This window comes from Crinia signifera, chromosome 6, assembly GCF_055691185.1.
Source record: "Crinia signifera chromosome 6, ASM5569118v1, whole genome shotgun sequence".
Taxonomy (NCBI): domain Eukaryota; kingdom Metazoa; phylum Chordata; class Amphibia; order Anura; family Myobatrachidae; genus Crinia; species Crinia signifera.
The window spans coordinates 116,392,694-116,414,429 of NC_139222.1; the positions used below are offsets into that span (position 1 = coordinate 116,392,694).

A 21,736-nucleotide genomic window follows, 5' to 3' on the forward strand; every position below is an offset into this window, starting at 1 on the left:
GCTGTACGCAGCCGTGCCTCCTTTGGTAAGGATGTGGGAATGAACCTCTTCGGAGGTGGCCCTCTGAAAGGGATTTTGTAACCCTGTGTTATGATGTCTAGCACCCAGGCATCCTGGTCTAGAGAAGCCCAAGCGTCCCTGAAGAGCGTGAGACGCCCGCCCACCTTTGTCACTGTCGGGCAAAGCCCCTGACAGTCATGCAGAGGGTTTATCCTCTCCTTTATTGGCAGGCTTCTTGTGAAAAGAGCCAAATTTTGACTTTTGTGTCTTGCCTCTAGAGGGCTGAAACCTTCCCCTGAAAGACTGTCCTCGAAAGGACGCACCACCTCTAGGGGAGGGCCGAAAGGACGGCTTAAAAGCAGAAAATCTGGACGTCTGCTTTGCTGAGGAGGCCGGCAGGAATGTACTTTTGCCGCCTGTGGCCTGTTTTATAATCTCCTCTAATTCGGTACCAAAGAGTACCTTTCCTTTGAAGGCTAATGTTTCCAGAGCCTTCTTGGACTCATTGTCTGCTTCCCAGGCTTTTAGCCAAAGCACTCTCCTGGCATTAATGGAGACTGTGGACACTCTGGTTGCCATTTTAATAGCTTCCTCCTCTGCTTCAACTGCATATTCTGCTGCTGCCTTAATCTTTTCTGCCAGCAGTAATGCACCCGGGTCAGCCTGCAGCATGGTGCATAATTCACCAGCCCACTCTATCATGGCCTTAGAAACCCAGGCTGAAGCAATAAGGGGTCGTAAGGTAAACCCCACCCCTTCAAAGATAGCCTTGAGGTTTCCCTCCAGCTTTTTATCCACAGAATCTTTAAAAGCTGCACCGCCCTGTACTGGTAATACAGTAGCCTTGGACAAACGTGCCACTGAAGCGTCCACAACTGGGACCTTTTCCCAGAGCTCCGCATGAGACTCTGGCATGGGGTACAGACTAAGGAATCGCTTAGGCATCTGAAGCCTCTTATCAGGAGTTTTCCAAGCCCCTTCTAACAATTCCTGTAACCCCTCATCTGAAGGAAAAGTAACAGCCTCCTTCCGCTGTCGCTTAAAAACACCTTTAACAGGAGTCTTATCCTCCACAGTCAGCTTTAAAGCCTGCTTCACAGCTATAATGAGATCCTCTATACCAGCAGCAGAGTTCTCTTCCAAATCATCACCCTGATCCCAGGGGATGTCAGTATACTCTCCTTCCTCTTCATCTACCACAGTAGTTAAGGCATAAGACCTTCTAGGGGTCCCTGCCACATCATCCATTTTGTCCAGCATTTCACTGAACCTGTTAATCCCTTTTGCAGTATCCTGCATCACCTGGATAAGTGCAGGATCTGCCTGGGTAAGAGGCAAGGAGCCAGACGACTGCTGAGATGATGGCATAGGTCTCTGTGATTCTACCAGCCCATCACTCTGCCTGTCCAAAAGCTGCACCAAAGCGTTTACTGACCTGCCTAGGGCCCTGGCCCACGCAGGTTCCATATGCTCTGCCCTATGGGGATCACTGCCCATGGGTCTCACATCAGCGCAAGTAATACATAAGCCCCCCTTGGCCATCTGCTCAGGGACAAATTTTTGTGTGCAAACATTGCACGCGCTCAGTGCATTAAGGGCTCCCTCCCCCAAAACCACAGCCTGATGCTCAGACATGACGCAAGTGATAAAAGTATATCTATCAGTATACACAGTGCAAACAATGTACAAGCGTTTATACAGAGGCAATGCACCCAATCACTTATCTGTCTGTTGGTTTCAACTGCGGGGAAGCGATGCCCAGGAAATCCAAGTCACTCTGCCAGGATCAGTAAGCCAGCTCAGCTCCGCTGCAAGCGTTCTGAAAGGCGCCAAAGTCAGAGTGAAGGAAGAGACCACAGGTCCCTGCTGCTGCGGGGTCCGTGACCTTTTGGCGCCAACCACCCCCAGCAAGCCGCTCCTTAGGTAGGATTTCCTAGTTCCAGTGTCTCCCCCTCAAATGGGGATCACTTGGAACATGCCTGTCACAACGCTGCTGTCCTCTCATCTAGGAGCTCAGCGTGTAAGCTCCGCATAAAATGGCCGCCGCCATCACGGAGCGCCTGTCCCCCATGATCCCCACCTAAGCGTGGAGCCGGTTTCAGGGTACTCCGGAGCCCAGGCAGCCTTTTAGAAAAGGCTATAAGCGCTGCACAGGGAGACCAGACAGCGTCTCCCCTGTGCACAGTGAGCTGACAGGACGCGCTTCTGTCAGCTCCTGCTGCGCAAGCAGTGTGAGGATTCACTATGAGAATCCTCACACTGTGCCTACCTAGCTAGGGTAAAAGTTAATAAAATAATAAAAATCCCCTAACTACTCTAATTCTTCGGCTGCTCCTGCAGCCCTTTAGAATAGCACCCACTCCAGTGGGCACCTAACACGAACTGAAGAGTCCAGGGATGCAGTAGGGGAGGAGCCTACCCTCTAAAACTTTAGGATAGGTGCCTGGCTCCTTCGGACCCTCCTACATCCCAGTGTTGAGCTGTGTCACCAGGACCATTGAAAGAGAAATAAGATTTTCAAATTGCCAAGGCACACCATTAGATCCCCACAGGGCAAAACACATTGGCCCCCACAGGAAAAATCCAAACCTATATGCCTCCATATAAAAAACAATCACACTGGTCCCCACAGGTAACAAAACTAAAATACATTGACCCTTTACATGAAAAAAAGAGAGACCAGTAAATAACAGTTGAACTGGTGGTGGCTATAAACTGGTTTGGGCATCTGTAGATCTGGGGGCACACTTGGGAGCAGCTCAAGGCACACTTTTGTGCCTCGGCACAGTGGTTGAAAAACACTGCTCTAGAGGCTCCCAAAGGCACATTAACCAAAGCTAATGATGCTAATAAAAGCACAAACTCCCTAGGTTGGGTCAGCGGGTGCAGGACGGGATCCCGACAGGCATTCACCCGACGTCGGGATCCAGACTGTGAAAACACAGAGAGCCGGGTTACCGACGGCCATCGGCTATTTTCCCTCGTGGGGGTCCACGACCCCCATAGAGGGAGAATAGAATAGGCGAGCGGGGCTTTGTTGAGCTCATTATGCTGTCTGGGTCCGGCCATTCGGGATCCCAACTTCGGAATAATGACTGTCGGACCACTATACCACACCCTGGGTCAGCCACTACGCCGCCTCCAGCAAATCGACTGGCTTGGATATAGTTAAGTAAGGATCCATTATGATGCTGGTTAATCGTAGACCCAGATTAGGGTAACGGTGTTGTCTGTGCGGTGCCCCTGGATTGGTTTTGCTGGATGGCTCTAGAGGGGCAAACCATTACATTCTAACAATTAGCACTCACTAATTTCCTCACCAGAACAATTTCATTAATGTTTTCATTTCAATTCATAATTTGTGTTTTACTTTCTATATATAGCTTCTGTTTCCAAACACTAATCCTCATGAACACAATAGTTTTTTTTCACTGAGTGCTACCCTGGGCTTTCTGGCTAATGCTGTTTTTTTTTTGGGTGCCGAACCCTGCACCTAGATATAGCGCTAGGGACAGCCAATACACAGAGAAGCCGTAATGACGGCTTGCATATAAATTAGCCCAAATACAGTATTTGTAACCAATTTCTCAGAATTCTGCTACCATATAGGATTTATATCTTGGTACTGGTATCATTCAGTTTGCTGGGGGGAAATTAAGATGTTTTTTCTTATTCAGAACTACCCCTTACTTGCGAGCACCTGACTGATGTCATTAAACCAAGATTTGTCATTTAGGTTTTTGGCTAATTGCAGCACCACTTTAGACACTGCCTATTAGTTCAAATTCAGTTTTAACTCCCCCCCCCCCCCCCCCCCCCCAACATGGAATACTACATTGCACTTTGTTTCGCAAAGCTGCAGTGGAAACTCCATGAGGAAATAACAAGGGTGTTTAACCATAATGACGTGTGTGTAAATTTCAATGAGGTTTAGCGGGACATGAATAAACAAACTGTAATATCTGCAGGAGTCAGAATCTGGACATACGGATCAAACACCAGCCGGGTGATGTATTCTTTAGGCATTCGGGGAAGTTGATGTGAGAAGACATTCTGTAACCCAACAAGCCACATGAGGATCTTCTTGTTAGACTTCTGAGACAGGGAGTTTCCAATCACATGAAACTCTATGATTCCTCTTCGCTCCTCTAAGCGAGCGGTTTCATCTCGGGCAGCATTGGCAGATAATAAGCTGGTCTGTGACAGGATCAAGAAACAGAAACAAGAAAGCCAGCCATTGTAATTGCATCCAACAATGACAGAGTGTACACTAAAATTACATGAGCTTTTTAAACTAGAATGATATAACAAGGAGAATGATAAGACCAGCATATAAGTAGGTGATCAGCATTAGGCTTACATCGGGGCCCAGCATGGCGGCAGGGTCAGTAATAGTTAGCATAACTTCGTTTACTAGCTCCATCGGTATATCGCCCATCACACGAATTCTTTTAGCATCCTCCAGGGTCATACTATCTGACAGTTTCCTTTTTTCTCCTGCGTAATATAGACAGTTATTCAGAAGTAGAACACCTCTAAAATAAAAATGAAAGTAATCCCTGTACAAAGCATGAACACTATAAATAATATTATTAGCTTAACCATGTACATCATTTTCCAGCAATGTTCCTAGGAAAGCACGTAGCAAATAAATTACCTGACAGGGGTTCAGAAATCCCATCATCCCCATTGGATGTAAGGGATGAGTTGTTGTTTAGGTTGTTGCTGAAGAGTGGCGTGCTGGGGGTGGTGGTGGTATTCACTGCAGCTAGCAATAGGACAGAGAGAGGTCAGCAATCCCCAAAATAATGTAACTTATTTTAGAACGCCTATATACTTTAGTTTTGAACACGTTATTAAGCAGGTTTATATTCTACCTGGTCGAGGTACAAGTTGAGGACCTTCTGCGTTAGGGACTGTAAAATCAGCTTCCCAGATGGGAGAGGTTTCACCATAGATCTCTTCTTCCAGCATAGAAAGAAACCTAAAAATAATATTTGGTGGAGTTTACACATAGTGTAGCTTTCCAAATATTTTACTTCTTCTCTTTTACCCAAATGTAAGGTTTACCAATCATATCCTTAGAAATCTGTAAACTACTAGTGTATATAACCAGGAAGGTGAACAGAATGAAATGTGGCCTAACCAGTCGAAGTCTACCTTGGGGGGGGGGGGGCACAGATGCCCTCAGTGGGTACCGACTGGCTAGGTTGTTTTAGCCGGGCGCCGCAAAAAACGGGCAAGCGGGAACACTACTAAAGCTATGGCAAAGCATAATGGGACTTGTAGTTTTACAACAACTGGAGGGCCATAGTTTGGACAGGTCTGATCTAGACTGATCAATTAAACATACTCACTTGGGAAAATGTGTGAGAATTAGTGTCCTCTTCTCTGGAACCAATTTATCCTTTTCCACCCTGAACTTTTCCAGCAGCTGCCTGCGTGTTACAGTGAAGATAGAGCGGAGCAAACTCCGACCAAACACATGAGTGGTTTCATAACGGGGCAAGCTGTCACAGCTCTGAGGGACATGGCAATAACACAACCACCTGCAAAGAGGAACCAGTTAAGGGTCTTGCTGACAAAAACCCAGAGAGATTGATATACATTCATTTATACGCAATTCTAAATATATTGCCATTATATATTTACAGTAATAACTTCTATCCTAACAAATTTCAGCCTATATAACATATACATAAGCACAACCCTTAGCAGTGAACAATAAACAGAAGAGCGCAAGTAAAAACACAATACCTTGTGTAATTAACCTTATACGTTGCCACATCTTCACTTTGAGACCTCTGACGGAACTGTGAAGGGGTCTCAAGCTTCCAGTAATTTAAACACAGGAGAAACATTTTGGAGAGTTCGTACATTGTCTGGCGTTCTTTTGGCTGCAGGTGGCTAAATTTGTACTGCACAAAATTCAATACTCCCTATGGATTAATAAATGACATAAAAGAAAAGGACAGATTGTTATTAACAACTATACCTTTACACATTTTCAAAATGAATGAAAAGTCATGGTACACAAGCGTGTTTAAACATTGCAAGATTCCAGCCTGAAAAACGTTCTGTCCTGTGTGTAAATCATTGCACATTATAAAGAAGGAATGCGGTTTTCAACTTTCCACAGCTTTATGTGTAAGAATTAATGTAGTCCTATGGCTTCTGGGTGCATTAAGATTATAGTTTGCTACACAATACCACACAAAGAAAAAAAGACTATGTATAACTGAAAGATGATCTACTTGGAGTAATGTGGTTTACTGGTTAGAAATGTGTGCCATAGCAGAGTTCTGCTACCTTGCATGTTGCTCCTATTTTACTGGTTTTCAAACAAACCCCTAGGCCAAGCATGTCCAAACTATGGTCCATCAGCTGTTGTGAAACTACAAGTCCCATCATGCCATGCCACAATTTTGCTCTTAGGGAATGCTAAAACTATGGTAAGGCATGCTGGGATGTGTAGTTTCACAACAGCTGGAGGGCCACAGTTTGGACATGCCTGCCCTAGGCTCTTCTAAACGGTCATCTTTTCCTAATCTCCTCAAGGGAAAAGTGGTTTATTACTAGAGTTGGTCACCCTTTTGGTGAAAAGGCGCTTAATACAACATAACAATTACAAGATGATATTTAGTGTCAGGAACAAGCTATTATAGCCAAATTCATATAAAAAATTTCACTTAGCATTTTACACACATCCTGTTATTCTGTGTGCTGTACAAATAGTCAGTTTGTTATGGAACATTTACCTAAGCTGTCCATACAGCTACAGATTTAGTCGGATCTGGCTGGTTAGAATGAAAACCTGGTAATACCTAAATTACCCTTTTTGGAAGTTTTGGACAATCCACAGCCATTTCTGACAAAACTGATCCAAATAGTTTTAAAGTCGGCTCTGTTTTTGTCAAACTCTGTCTTCAATGTTGAAGGAAACAGAAATCGCCCTTTTTGGGGATTTTCCACCTACCCGTCTCTCCCCACCGCTGTGAGCCTCCCGGAGCCGCTGCCTTAATTTACGGCCGTCTCGGTAGCGCTCGCGGCCTCCTCCCGCTCACCTGGCAAGTTCCGGACGGAAGCCCAGGCGTCCTGCCTCCATGGGTCCCCGCTGAGCCGTGGTTCGCTGCCCAGAGAGCAGCAGGCCTCTCTGTTGTCCCCGGCAGGTCACAGCCTGCTTTTAGACCAAAGCCGCGGCCTGGATTTGAGCCTGGACCCTGGCCCTGAACTACAGGCGGCACGGAGCCCTGCATCTACACCCCATTCGGAGGGGAACCCCTGCTGACAGCCATGAGTTTTTGAAGCACAAGCCTCCTCTTACCACCTGGTGGGCCTGTGCACAGCACCAACAGGGAGAGAATCCCTTCTTCCCTTAGCCAGGAGCCATCTTGGGACTTCACTGCTGCCTGGGTAATGAGACACTGCTATATAGTGACTTTCTTTGGATTCTGTTTGTGCTTCCTTTTGCTTCATGCTCTCACTGGGGCTTGGAGAGCCTGCTCCTGCTACAACTACTAGGCGACTTTAAGAAGGACATTACGGCGGACATAACGTCATCTATCCGTGAGCTGAAAAATGAGGTACATGATTTGGGTGACCGTACAGACCATCTAGAGGTGAAGATGGGAGAGATGGTGGCTTCTCATAACAAACTGATATCAGCCCATGATGCGACACAATCTGGACCATCCATACTTCAAGATAAAATGGCAGATATTGAAGACAGGGACAGACGTAATAACTTAAAGATCCGTGGGATCCCAGAAACGATCTGTCCCCTTGGAGCTTGAGAACTTTGCCAAGGACCTGTTCAAACAGTTGCTCCAGGACCTCCCACCCTCTCAACTCCTAATCGATCGCATACATCATTTGCCCAAACCCCGCAATGGCCCGGAAGACTCCCCAAGAGACACCATCTTAAGGCTCCACTACTTCCAGACCAAGGAACGTCTTCTTAGAGCCTCACGTGACCCTGAGCTATGTTCCTCGATCTTGGACCCTTTGCAGCTATATGGAAATCTCTCCTCATCCACCCAGCAAAAACATAGATCTTTCTCGGCCCTCACCACAGCCCTATGGTAAGCCTCCATTCCATACAAGTGGGGCTTCCCTTTCAAGCTAATAATCACCAAAGAAGGCTCGACGGTTGTGCTACGTTCCCTAGATGAAGGCCTGAAACTGCTAGAACTATGGCAAATCCCTTATTCTTCTGGTCCTCCGAATTCAGCTTCATCGCTCAGACAGGATTGATCCATAATTCCTAAAAAGTGATCCCTGGAAACATCATTGTTACATCTAGATCTGACATTTACCACAGGATTTACTACGGTTTCCCATTCTGCCGCCCAGTTGTTGACACTCCTTCCCTGAGTTGAATCAGGACTATGTAACTATATTTAAATTTTCATTATTACTCAGTACTTGAATATTGAACTGTTTTCCATTGCTATGTTTGTGTAATTACTTTTATGTTTAGGCGATGGTTACCCCATTATTCTGCATTTTTGAGTAACCTCTGACCCTCCTGTCTCTCCGGGGTGGTAGAACTTACTACAATTGTTACCACATAGATATTTTTTTTTTCTTGATAAGTGTATCTCTGGTAAAGATTACTTGTTTTTTTTTGCCCTAATGTTCCTGGTGGTAGGAGACAATGCCGCTACCCCCACAACTTTTGCCACACTGTTTTGTAGCCTACATGACTCTCATGGTAGAGTCATTATTGTTTGTTTACCCTTTTCCCCCTCCCCCATTCCCCCCAGTTGCCCCCATTCCCCTACAGGGTATTTATTATATCTTTGCTTACTTGTCAATTTTGCTTGGTCATACTTTCGCCAATTCCCACCTACTACATAACCATGCTGCAGTTTATGTCTATTAATGCTAAAGTGTTGAACTCCCCCAAAAACGTAGGACTGCCCTTCGTTACTTTCATTCCCATAGAATTGATATCGTAGCAATCCAAGAGACCCACTCTTCATCCCCCCCATCTGTCTGACCACCATTACCCAACAGGTTTCTTTGCCAATGGCCCAACTAAGAAAGGAGGTGTCGCTATTCTTATAAACCGTCACTGCGACTTCCCCTCTTCCTCTCAAACTGTTGATCCTCTAGGTAAAGATCTTATATTAACAGGAGTATTAGACGTCAAGTTGGTCACCATGGCTTCCATATATGCCCCCAATACTAGCTAACTTCGCATTCTTAGAAAATTTCTCAGTGCTGGTCCAAAAATAGCTGTCGGCCAAGTAATCATCCTTGGTGACTGCAACTTAGTATTAGATCCCAAAATGGACAGAACGGACCCTGACGGCCAAGCCCCCTCATCACACTCGCTACACACCTCTAAAGCCTTTGGGCTCCTATTATTGGAATTTGGTATTTTTGACGCCTGGCGAGCCTTACACCCCACGATGAGAGATTACACTTTCCACTCCCGGGTCCACCACTCATACTCCATAATAGACTATATGTTTCTAGACAAATGGTCCCTACAACAAATCCGTAAGGCTAATATCCTTCCTATAACTTGGTCAGATCACGCCCCCCTTGTTGCGACTATGGACCTTACCCATAATATCCCAGCTGCTAGACCCTGGAAATGTAATGAATTCTTATTATCTTCGGTAGAAGCTACTCACACAATTCAGTCCTCCTTGAATGACTTCCTCAAACATAATAATCCTGATGATACCTCCCCCATTAACTTTTGGTGTGCCCTTAAGACGGTAATCCGTGGGACTACCATTCAAATTGGCTCCAGACTTAAGCGTCAGGAAAGAGCAACACAGAAATCCTTGGACAATCAAATTCTTATACTAGAGGGTAGACACAAGTTAGATCCCAATAACTCCTCCCTTTTAAAGGATATATTGAAACTCAGAGCTGAATTGTAAGTTTATACACTGCGCAAGGTTAATGCGAATATTGCCAGAATGAACCAAAGATTTTATGTAGAAGGAAATAGGGCATCCTGACTTCTGGCTAGGAAACTGAAAGGCAAAGAAATATGAGCTTTAACTAAAACTCTATATAAACACTGCTGGTGCCAAACTCACTAACCCGCTGGATATTTCCAACGCCTTTGCAGATTACTATGCTCCTCTCTATAATTTAGTTGACGACGACATTATCCCCCAGCCCTCCCCAGAGTCTAGATCGGCCTTTCTCTCTGGTATATCCCTCCCTACCCTCTCAGCCCAATCCCTTGACTCTCTAAACACCCCCTGGATGGAGGAAGAAATCTGTCTTGACATTAAGTCACTGAAAAAAAGATAAAGCTCTCGGACCAGACGGCTTCTCAAATAACTTCTACACCGCTTTCCATTGTACCCTTGCCCCGGTACTTTTACGGGTGTTCGAGTCTGGTACTACATCGGGTGCATTCCTGCCAGAAATGCATGAGACCCATATTATCACCATACTGAAACCAAGTAAAGATCCATCATATCCCCAAAATTACAGACCTATAGCTCTGCTGAATACCGATATTAAACTAATTTGCCAAACTAATTGTGAACAGATTGAACCCTCGGTTCCCTAGCTTAATTCACCCAGATCAAGTCGGTTTTGTTCCAGGTTGTCAGGGACCAGATAACACCCGGAGAGCTCTCGCTATCTTAGAACACTATATATGCTCTGGATCCTCCCTGGTAACCAGGGCTGTGGAGTCTGAGGAAATTTCGAGTACCTGGAGTCGGAGTCGGCAAACAATGCACCGACTCCGACTCTGAAAATTATAATTAATGACTTCTCTACTGTAAGAATAAAGACCAATGCATGCAGTGTCTCACGTAACCGCAAAACAAACACGTTAAGTGACCGTGAAAAAGCATGCTTTTCATGTGCTTCACTATATGGCACGCAACGCACAATTCGGAGCACCAATACTTATAAATGTATTCTCCCTTGTAGTTTACAACTTATTTCCAACGTTCAATAAGGTTTTCAATACCTCGTTGGTAGAAATCACCTGGTGTAGACTCCAAAAATTAATTCAACCAAGCTCTCCCACCATACGCACAACATCTTTTTACGCGGATGAAGATCTTGTTTCATGCGCGGGGTCGTTTGTTTACCTTGGCTAAGCCATTCCTTACACTGGTTCATATTGATGTACAGGCACCATTTTTCATCGCCAGTAACGATCCGGTAAAGAAATCGTTCCTTGTGTCCATGAATTGAACGGTGACGAGCAAGCAAACGGAGATTGTGGCTCGTTGATTTTTGTTGTCGTCACAAAGAATGCGGAACTCATGCTCCACACTTCTGAACCTTTCCTATTGAGTGAAGATTCTTCTCTATAGCTACAAGAGCTTAGAAGGACTTGATGGAACAGCTTCTTGGATTCAACTGTTAGTGTTTATATTTATTTTAAAACATGCATGCCTGCTTGTCTGTATGAGGTTAGACATGTGTACATGTTTCTGGAAGAAACTGTCTATCCTAGGTTTTTAAGTGTGGTGCAAGGAATGTATCAAATACATTCGCATATTAATACAGAGGAGTCAGAGTCGAGGTGTCGGGGTCAGAAGTACGAGGAGTCGGAGTCGGGACATTTATCTACCGACTCCACAGCCCTGCTGGTAACACTTTCCCTAGATGCCGAAAAAGCCTTTGATAGGATTCATTCAAGGGCGCCAAACGGATCAGTGACACAACTACAAACCGCGAGGGGCGGCGGTACGCATCCTACGACCTTTTCATACCCCCACTATCCACGACGGCGTGGAGTTGAGAATAGAAAGAGCCCGAAGCGTGGCGAGCCCCGCGAGGGGACGCGGATACCTTCACAGGTATCTGCTTCCCCTCGGGGGCTTCACAGGTATCCGCGTCTGCTCGCCACGCTTCAGTGGCTCGCCATACTTTCTATTCTCAACTCCACGCCGACGTGGATAGTGGGGGTATGAAAAGGTCGTAGGACGCGTACTGCCGCCCATCGCAGGCTCGCTGCGCTCACCACGCTTCGGGTTCACGTTTATAGTGGGGGGTTGGCGTGGGGCTGCATTTAACATCGTAAGCCCCCATTAGGGTAACTACGCAGAAAAAGGGTAATTGGACCTATTAGTGATGGGCCTGTGAGCGCCAAATGTATGAAAATCGCATAAATCGCGTCCATCGCATACATTGTATGTATGTTTAAGAGTATACAATGCATGCGATTTACAATGCCCAAGATAAAAAAATACTTTCATTGCATGCATCTTATGGTGCAGAAACACATAAGATGCATGCGATGCTTGCGATTAATGCGATGCTAATCGTGGGCGCCGTGCTAGGAAAGCAGTACCCTCTGATGCATTTAAACTGGGAATGTGATCTTAATTTCTACTTAGAAGCTAAAGAGAGGTACCACCTGTTTTATCTCTTTTTAAAAGTTCTAAATGTATTTCCCATGAAACGGTTTTACTGCATATATTTAACCCCTGCCAGACTACACAAATTCTGGCCAGCACAGTCTAGGTTATGCTGGCGTGGTTGAAGATCAGTAGGTGATGTGGTTCACATCTGTGAAAGTTTGCTGCAATTGGCCAGTTACTTTGTGAAAACCATAAACAAAAATATCAAAATACCTTTCTGCCATACTTTGACATTATGCGTAAGCTTTTCAACCTGTAGTACAAATTACCTGTTCAATATTTGGCTTTTCAAAGGGTGGACTACCTAGAGAGCCTTCTACCACTGGTCGGATCATCTGTAGGATACATTTTCTTAAAAGCTGCAAGAAAATGAAAAACAATTAGGTCATTAAGATGGCTGTAACGTAATCAGAACAGATAAAAGCGGCAGAGCCAAATCTCACCTTAAACAGGTAAAAGTAAACTTGTTTGGTGTCTGTGTCCTCCTCCTTGTGTACAGACATGAAGAGGTTCTCTACATCCACTACCATGCCCAGCAAACGATTTATTTCATCCTCAGAGACATTTTCTAGATGTGACACGTGGTCAGCTATAGTGCAAAGCAAGTACATTCATATCAATTTTTTTTTTTAACAAGTGACCAAAGTACAGAGATATACTAATAGGGCCATATTCAAATATTTTTGCACCGACAGCCACTACGGGGCGCCCAACAGAGCTACTTAAATGTAACTCTGTTGGAAGTGCCTGGATGTTCTGGGGTGGAGAGCCCAAATCCATGGACAGTCAGCCATTTTGTTGTTGTGCCCAATCGTGCGGTTGGGTCTAGCCGATATGTGCGGCATAAGTAGCGCAATTAGCACGGCAAATAAAAATCAATTGCATATAACCTGGCGATCTCCTGTCACTTTAGACGGGGGATCAAGCTTGAAATGCCAATTGAATGTGGCCCACAGGTCTAAAGGCAACAAAGCTACATTTGAATGGCGCCATTGGGCTCCCTGTAGTGTCTGCAACCGTGAAAACATTTGCATATGGCCCGAATAGAGTCTAAAAATGTTTTTATGATAGTGGCAAGAAATCCTTCACATGTCTTGGTTTAATAAAACAGGACAATTACAAATAACATATCATTATGAAGTGGAGACCTTTATAATGTTTACCCAAAAGGGGGGGGGGGGGGGGTCCACTTGGGGAGGGCATGGCCTTGGGTCATGAACCATGCTCACATACCCAGCACTTACAGGGATGCTGGGCTGCCCCCAAACGCTCCACTCATGTAATTTCAAAATCGACAGGTACAGCGTAGCAGGAACACTACATCCTACATCTGGATGCATGACTATCAAAAAGTAATGGTGTCGGGTAGTCTTCCCAGTTTTGTTCCACCTTTACTCATAGTGAATTCAATTACTGATCCAAGATGAGAAGTTGATAGAAAGCCTGATGATTCTATACCTAGCGAGTGTCCACAGCTCCGGCATGGCTCACTCAAGCTGGCTGCAGGTTGCTGAAGATCCATCCTTGGTGCGGTCTGTGGGTTGGGGTTTTTCCACCCATTGCATTTACAGATGTCATTTGCCTGACACAATAAGGAGATAATATATTTATATATCATTTCAGTATAGCATTCTTGAGATTGTCAAAACTACAAACGTATAACTATATGCCATGTATATAATGGTCGCCAAAATGTCTTGAGTGACCATATGGGTCAGGGAATGGCAAAACCTCTCATTAATACCAAACACTCATGCAACTTATTGACAAATGGTATTCCAGTGAGTCAATGCATTGTTCTTTCGCTATACATAACAATGGGGGTTATTCTAGTTCATTCTTTCTGACAAAATCCTTCTTAGATGGACAAAACCATGTGCACTGCGGGTGGGGCAGATGTAACTTGTGCAGAGAGAATTAGATTTGGGTGGGGTTTTTCTTCAAAGTGAGATCTATATTGCAGTGTAAAATAAAGCAGTCAGTATTTTCCCTGCACAGAAACAAAATAACTCACCCAAATCTAATTCTATCTGCACATGTTACATCTGCCCCCCTGCAGTGCACATGGTTTTGTCCATCTAAGAAGGATTTTGTCAGAAAGAATGAACTAGAATAAACCCCAATGTCTTCTGCTGGGTGATCAGGTTTTCATTGACTGACACAATTGTCCCAATTCTATTAGCATTTATGTTCCCACCACAGTGAGTAAGTTACAGCGAGATGCCCCACAAGGCTGCAATCAAAAAACCTGTGCATCTAGGGAAAGATAAAGCCGTTTTGAAGGGCGGGTGCCGATGCTTTGCACTCCATTGCTACAGTTGTGTGCCAGGGCAAGTTAATTGGACTGGCCCCGATGTTTTCAAGAAGTCTGTATCATTCCAAGAAAACATCAAAGTCTTCCAACTGCTCGGAGCCTCAGTGATTGGCAGCATGGGGCAAACTCCTTAAATGAGTCGTACAGCCTTTTATCAGTTCTGTTCTAATCTGTATTACTACCTGCGACAATGTATTGCACAGAACCGAAAGTTCTTTTTAAAAACAATATGAGGCGCATCATTTATTTTAATCACATTTTACAACAGACACTTCCTCTTATCTTAAACCCTAGAATTGTACATGCCAGAAGAGTTTGGGCTTATGGTACTGTAAACACCACTCTGACATATATTATTACATAAACAATATAGGACTGTTGGCTGAAATAATTTTGGGGGAGATGTTCCAAGGCTAAAAAGGTGCCCAAACACTACGGTTTTCATCCAAATCTGACATATCTGTACAATAAATCAGATTAAAAAAAGTGTAAAATCGCTTGTGTTTCACCTATGATTCCAAGCGCACTCAATGCAGCTCAGCGCTTCCCAGACACTGCCCGCCCTGCCGTTGCATGGTCACCCCTGGGTGCTCAGCTCACCAGGGTTTTTTTTTTGTTTGTTTTTTCAATCTCCTGCACCAGCAGCTCTCCGGGAGGTTATATGGGATAAATCACATGTGATTTATCCCATGTAAATAATAGCAAGTGCCAAATCAATAGTGGGCTCTCCTGGGGTGCGCAGGGGAAACTGGACCAGACTTGTCCTCAGGACAAGTCGGACAAGTGTATGGGGGCCATAACTCTCTCTGCAGATGTTATATATGCTCCAACTGCAATGCAGCATGGTTTTATCCATCTGCAGAAATTGCAGCCTTGCTAACAGGTCTGAATCAATCCCATTGTCTTATTCAGTTGGCGGTCAGTGTTGGCTCCTTCAATATGGGACTGGTGCTACAGATTGGATTTTTATATAAACATGGAGGATGTAAGATCATATAGACCTGGAGAAGCACTCTGTATTTATTGACATCTGGCTTCACTGAATGGAGGTCAAGTCTTCTTCCTTCTACAAAGCACTAGTGCCTCAGCACCAGGTATAGCTGTATATAATCAGATTGGTTAAAATCCTTATTGACCACCTAATTTTCCTTCACCTCCTTTCTTTGACTAATCTTTCCCTCCTCCATAAACACTCAGGGGTAGAAGTATGAAACAGGGATAAGGGAGAAGTGATAAAGTGCCTGATACTTTATCACTGGCCAATCCACTCTTAACTGTCCCTTTTTAAACCCAGCCTGTAACTGAACAGTCAGGAGCTGATTGGCCAGTGATAAAGTACCAGGCACTTTATCACTGCTTCATACATCTACCCTTCAGTTTTTTGTACAAGTCACTATTGATTTGTTTGTTCCTTTGAGGTTTTGGGTGTACCAGCTTGGTATGTAGAATATAAACAGTATTGTGGTTTTTAGGAGTACACAATGTCCAGTTCTCAAAACAGGAATTGTTATTTTATATATGTTATGACATTTTTCTATATGTTGCAATTTTTTTTCAAAATTAAAAAGAAAGAATTAAAAAGAAAAGTTTCTAATACATAGCAACATTTCACAGTATTTACGGTATATAAGCAGATTTTTTCCCCCCATTAAAACATTCATGCACAAGAAATGGTTTAAACGAAAAAACATTTTCTAACTCTAAAATAAAATACTACAGCACCATTTATGAGGACTAAATTTAGAATTGAATAATAATAATAAATAATGTTGATTCCAAAATTAAGGGGTAGATTTATAGAAGTGGAGATGTTGCCCATAGCAACCTGGTTCCAGATATTCTTTTTTTTTAAAGGTGCTAGATAAATTATATTATTGGTTGCTATGGGTAACATCTTCAATTCTATAAGCCCACATGTTAGTAAATATACCCTAAAAGTAATTGGGAGATGCAAAAGGTTAAAAAATAAGGATGGCACCATTTGGCTGACCACAGTCTTCAGACATATTGGGAACTCCCATAATTAGATCCATTTACATCTCTAATTTCCACTAGGGAAATGGGATGGGAGTCCATGCTCAAATCAAATTATTTATGGTTAATTCTGGTACCTGTAAATAAAACATAACAAACAAGAGCACAATACTGTCTACCAACACATAACTGAATCATAAGGCCCCCATACATTAGTCCAACCTGTCCTAAGAAAAAGTGTGACCTGATTGCCCTGGCAGCTCCCTGGGAGGGGTCGCACACGATTAGGCACTTGATGTGCCAAGATTTGCATGCGATTTATCACATGCAACTCCCGGGGAGCTGCAGGGGGGCGGCGGACACAGAGGCAGGAATGAGGGGAAGCCGGCGAGGGGAACAGAGAGCCGGGCAGGGGAAGCCACTGATTGGTTGAGAGCAATCACTGGCCGCCCGGCTCTCATCTTGGCGGCTCACCGGCGTCCCTTGCCTGCCGCCTCTGTGTCCGCCACCCAGCTTCCCCTGCCGGGCTCCACATAAGATTTAGCAAATCTTATGTGTAGCCGGTCCAACCTCCCGACTCCGATCCGCATGGGACAGCGCATCGGGTTGGACGGGATGTCTACACATGCGATTTGGGCCAATTTCATGACCCGATGTCATCCAAATCGGGTGACATCGGGCCCAAATCGCATAGTGTATGGGGGCCTTAAGGATGGCAGGTAAGCAAAATTTTACTAAAACAATTGAAAAAACTAAATTCCTCAATAAGAAACTTTAGCTTAGGGTTGTGGGGAAAGTATGCCGATACTCTAGGGGTACTATGACACAAGAACATTTTGGAACCACTTCCTTGCGAGAAGCTTTCTAGGTGCAACTGAGTATTCTTGGGAGACATCAATTAGCACAGAACCATGAAACAAGAAAGACATTCAACTGCAGACTGCAGTTTACTAGTAAACTCACATGTGAGGAGATTATACAGTCATTATATGCCAATGCACCAAAAAAAAAAAAAAAAAAAAAAAAGGGGATTCACTTGGAACAAACTACAGAGGTTTGAAAAGTAATTTTCACATTACTATAGTACTGCTTTTACATCACAGAAACGGGTATTGACCCTGTATTCTTAATTGGGACTTTAAAACGGGTCTGAACCTTAAGACCTTTCACATTGCAGGTGAAAACCGTTTTAAAAAGCATTTAATACCAAACCTGTTTAACCCCCAAGGGACACGTTTCAAGCCATAGAAATAGAGCCATTCACACTGCCTAAAAAACGGCTTTGAAACGTGTAGGACTCTGCTTTTTAAACGTGTTGAAATAACAGTTAACTTTAACCGGTAAATCAACTCTGGCACCTTCACACTGCAGCCTTAAACGTTTTAGAAAGGAAAAAAAACGGCAATATACCGTTTTAAAAGTGCAGTGTAAAAGGGGTATAAATGGCCTCAGACTCACTTGTTTTAAAATCTAGTAGAATGCATGTAAATGGGAATTACATAAAACAACCTCCCGTACACATCCAGATGGCTAAATATATCTGCAGATATATGGACCATTGACGATATGTCTGTAATTGATGTCACACCTCTCAGCCACCCAGCTTTAAGGCCCCTATACATACATTAGGGCAATTCACATGAAATTTCTGCTCTTTTCATGCAATTGTGCGACTTCTCTGAGAAGAGAAGTTGCATAAGTGTATGCCCAGCTGAATATTCTCTGATGGTACCTGCAAATATTTTTCCCTTTTTTGTAATTCAAAGCAAATCACATTTCAGGTGAACAGATCCTTTAAGTTAACCACAGTACGCCAAATATAATAGACATGCAATTTCATAGCAATTAAACACCTGCTATTGCAACAGGAGAATTTTGGATAACGGATTATTCTGTATTTCAGAATATTTTAATATTTCAATTATGTATTTTGAAGTATCTTGCATTTATGCTGTATAAACACATCAACCACATGAAATACGCACAAATATATTTTATTTATTTAAAAAACAAGGTTTCAAAACATGAAACAAAGTTTGTGTACTATCTCAGACACTGACTTTGAATGGCAAGCAATCATTTTCTTGTACATATATAGTGCCAGTTACATATCATGTCCTCAGTAGTGCTGTTACAGATGTCCCCAGTAAGTTTTTTAGCAAAAAAAAAATACTTTTTTTTTCGCTTTCTGGAATGTATGGTTTTCGGAATAATTTGGATAACGGATATTTGGATAAGGCAGGGCTTGACAAATTTTTTTAAAATCTAGGAGCCAGGATGAAAATGTAGGAGCCAGAAAAAAAATAGCGACAGTGTACGCCAAAAACTAACACCATAATGCCTATTACACGTCACATACCCATTACACATACCCACATGCCACAATGCCCATTAAACATTATGCCACACACCGAAAAACCTTTTGCATACTATACCACACACAATAATGCCCCTTTCAGACCGCACTTAAAAACCGGTATTTTGCAGATTTGTAACCGTTTTAAAACGGTAATCTGTGCGGTCTGAAAGGTGCAGGACCACTTAACCATTTTACAAAAGCCGATTTTGTAAAACTGTTAAAATGGAGGGTCCTACCCGTTTCAGACCCGGTATTTTGGCATCAAAATCGGCTCTGAAACGGTATTTAGGACCCAGCCAATGAGTTGGGTCCTAAATTCAGCGCAGTGAATATTTAATAAACTCTCATTAAATATTCACAGCACTGGAGCCGTCCCCCCTCCCCCCCCCCCCCCCGCGCGTGTGTCGACTACCCCCACCCAGGGGGGTGCAGGCCACACAGGTGGGGCAGGCTGGCACTTGCAGGGGGGTTCAGGCCACACAGGCCTGTTTTTCTGCATCCAGGGTCTAAGCCAAGTTAAAAATGGGGTTTATATATGAAATGGTATAAGGAACACTACATCATTCTGTTCTGATTGTACTTATTTATCACTTTCTCCTTAAAGGTCTGACTTCTGCATTTAACATTGGTATGCTATGACTTACACCCTTTGGATTTGATTCCGAGTGAGCCTGGATGTCAGATCAGTGGGTCCAGTTGCATCTCAATATTGTATGCAGTGCACACTGCCTCTGGGTGCAGGGGGTCCCACGCCACAATCATATTATAAACTCTCCGAATACCATGTCAATGCTTCACAAATACCAAACAATGGCGCAGAGATTACAGCATACACAGCAGAGAAGCAGACACCATGTTACCGGAGACCTGCGAATGTGCAGTAGACTCCAGTAAAGTGCTAGCATCTAGTTAGAACTGTGCATTGTAGCCTGACACAAGCCTCCGCTTCTTATGCTGTGTACACACGGGTACAATCAGCATGAGATTTTCACTATATAGTCAAAATCTCATCGGGATCGCATGGGTTTTTAACCCTTGCTATCCCACCCAATGTGCATTCACGTATCGCAAGCAGAAAGTCTTGGCTGCATAGCCTACATAAAGATGGAGCCGGCTCCATCATTGCGGGGGCTGGCGGTGGACTCGCCACGTGCATCCCCTTACAACGGAGCTCCCCCTGCCACTACACCGCCACGATCCTCTCCCTCCCTGAAGCGGAGACTGGCAGGGTTCCCGTCCCCCTCCAACAGTAAACTGGGATGCTCGCGCATCCCAGTCGTGTCTGCGCCGGCGCTACATCTGTAGTGCAGAACTGCACTATATAGTCAAAGTTGTATGCAGATCGCATTCATACCGTGCAATGCGATCCTGATACAATCTAATCTGATCACATCACATCACATGGAACTAGCACTGTGGGTACACACCATTAAGCTGCCATGAGCTGTACCATTTTTCAAATGTTTTCTTTCACACAAGTCTACAGAAACATGGTGCCAGGATACTTTTCCCAATACGCTTCTGCAAGGTAAGTATAGTCAATGGATACAAAGTGCGCTTATGCGGTTTCCGGGTAGCCTAAATGAGCTTTTATCAATGAATGCAAATTGCATTCAGGGTGCAACTGTGACCTCCCCTCTATATCCCTATATACTTACTGTTTTAGTAACTGTACCTTCCATATAACTGGTAACCATAATAAAAATCAAACATCAACAATTAATGGAAGCACTCTACCCAGCTCCAATGCAGCAGAGGACATCACGCCCCTCGCGTACCTTGCACGCCGAGAACACTCCAAGCTTCTCGAGCTTCTTGGCCCGGGGAAGGGCTCTGACTTGGGCTTTCCTCTGACTGGCCCGCTGCTGCTGGCTCAGGCCGGGCCGGGCAGGATCACTACTACTACTGCTGCTAGTGGTGGTGGTGTTGTTGGTGGTGGAGCTGCTAGCCGCCGCAGCGACGGAGGTCCCGCTCTGGCCGCTGGCTGGAGGCTGCTGCTGCACACTGCTCCTGGACTGCGAGGCCTGGACCAGCTCAGCCATAGCAACGATGTACGCCGCGCGCAAATTCAATAAAGTTGCGCAGTCCAAGCCAGGCCATCTGCAGGTCACCGCGCATGTGCGAGGCGAGAGGGACGCTGGGAATTGTAGTTTTATTGCAATTCCATCGCCCTGCCGTTATCACACCAAAACGGATCATTAAGCTGAGCCTCGATCCACCGGAGCTCTCAGTTAGAAGATACGGATCTTTTAGACGGAACCTCTGTTCGTTTTAAGAAAAAAAGGGGAATATACATGACCAAGTAAAAACACTGATTGATGGCTGGGTGCAGAATCGCCATCGATGGCGTCTGCACCGATGGCCATCCCTGGCAGCAGCAGCTAATCTTTCTATCACTTGTAGTCACAGCACTGTACTGTCTCCAGAGGTAGTACATCTCAGCTGCCACAGGTGGCAGCACTGAGATCAGGAAAATGTACTGCAATGGAAAACGAAGCTGAAACGGATCACCTTTTGGGAATAGGCGGCACACTCACCCCGAATGGGATCCGTTCAAAAGATCCGGTTCGTTCGCGAACTGGCCGTCTCTAATAGCTATTAATTTACTGACATGTATATACCTCCCAACATGACACTCTCCAGGAGGGACACATCGCTCTGTTTCTGGACTTCCATCTTAATGTATGATTCATACCCTCCAACATTTGAGGGGCAGAAATCGGTACA

General features: G+C 44.4%; 1 protein-coding gene across 1 annotated transcript in view; it reads right to left on the reverse strand.

Annotated features, from left to right (window-relative positions):
• KAT2A (lysine acetyltransferase 2A) overlaps nucleotides 1-21,141 on the reverse strand; it is a 32,209-nt gene extending 11,068 nt beyond the window's left edge. Inside the window, exons 1-10 of the mRNA XM_083146897.1 lie at nucleotides 20,788-21,141; nucleotides 13,821-13,944; nucleotides 12,806-12,951; nucleotides 12,632-12,721; nucleotides 5,758-5,939; nucleotides 5,358-5,549; nucleotides 4,878-4,984; nucleotides 4,658-4,768; nucleotides 4,361-4,497; nucleotides 3,989-4,197 (exon numbers count right to left, since the gene is read on the reverse strand). Of these exons, the coding sequence (XP_083003023.1) occupies nucleotides 3,989-4,197; nucleotides 4,361-4,497; nucleotides 4,658-4,768; nucleotides 4,878-4,984; nucleotides 5,358-5,549; nucleotides 5,758-5,939; nucleotides 12,632-12,721; nucleotides 12,806-12,951; nucleotides 13,821-13,944; nucleotides 20,788-21,051 (1,562 nt within the window). The 5' untranslated portion in view covers nucleotides 21,052-21,141. The remainder of the gene's footprint in view (nucleotides 1-3,988; nucleotides 4,198-4,360; nucleotides 4,498-4,657; nucleotides 4,769-4,877; nucleotides 4,985-5,357; nucleotides 5,550-5,757; nucleotides 5,940-12,631; nucleotides 12,722-12,805; nucleotides 12,952-13,820; nucleotides 13,945-20,787) is intronic.
• Between the last annotated feature and the right edge of the window lie 595 nt (nucleotides 21,142-21,736).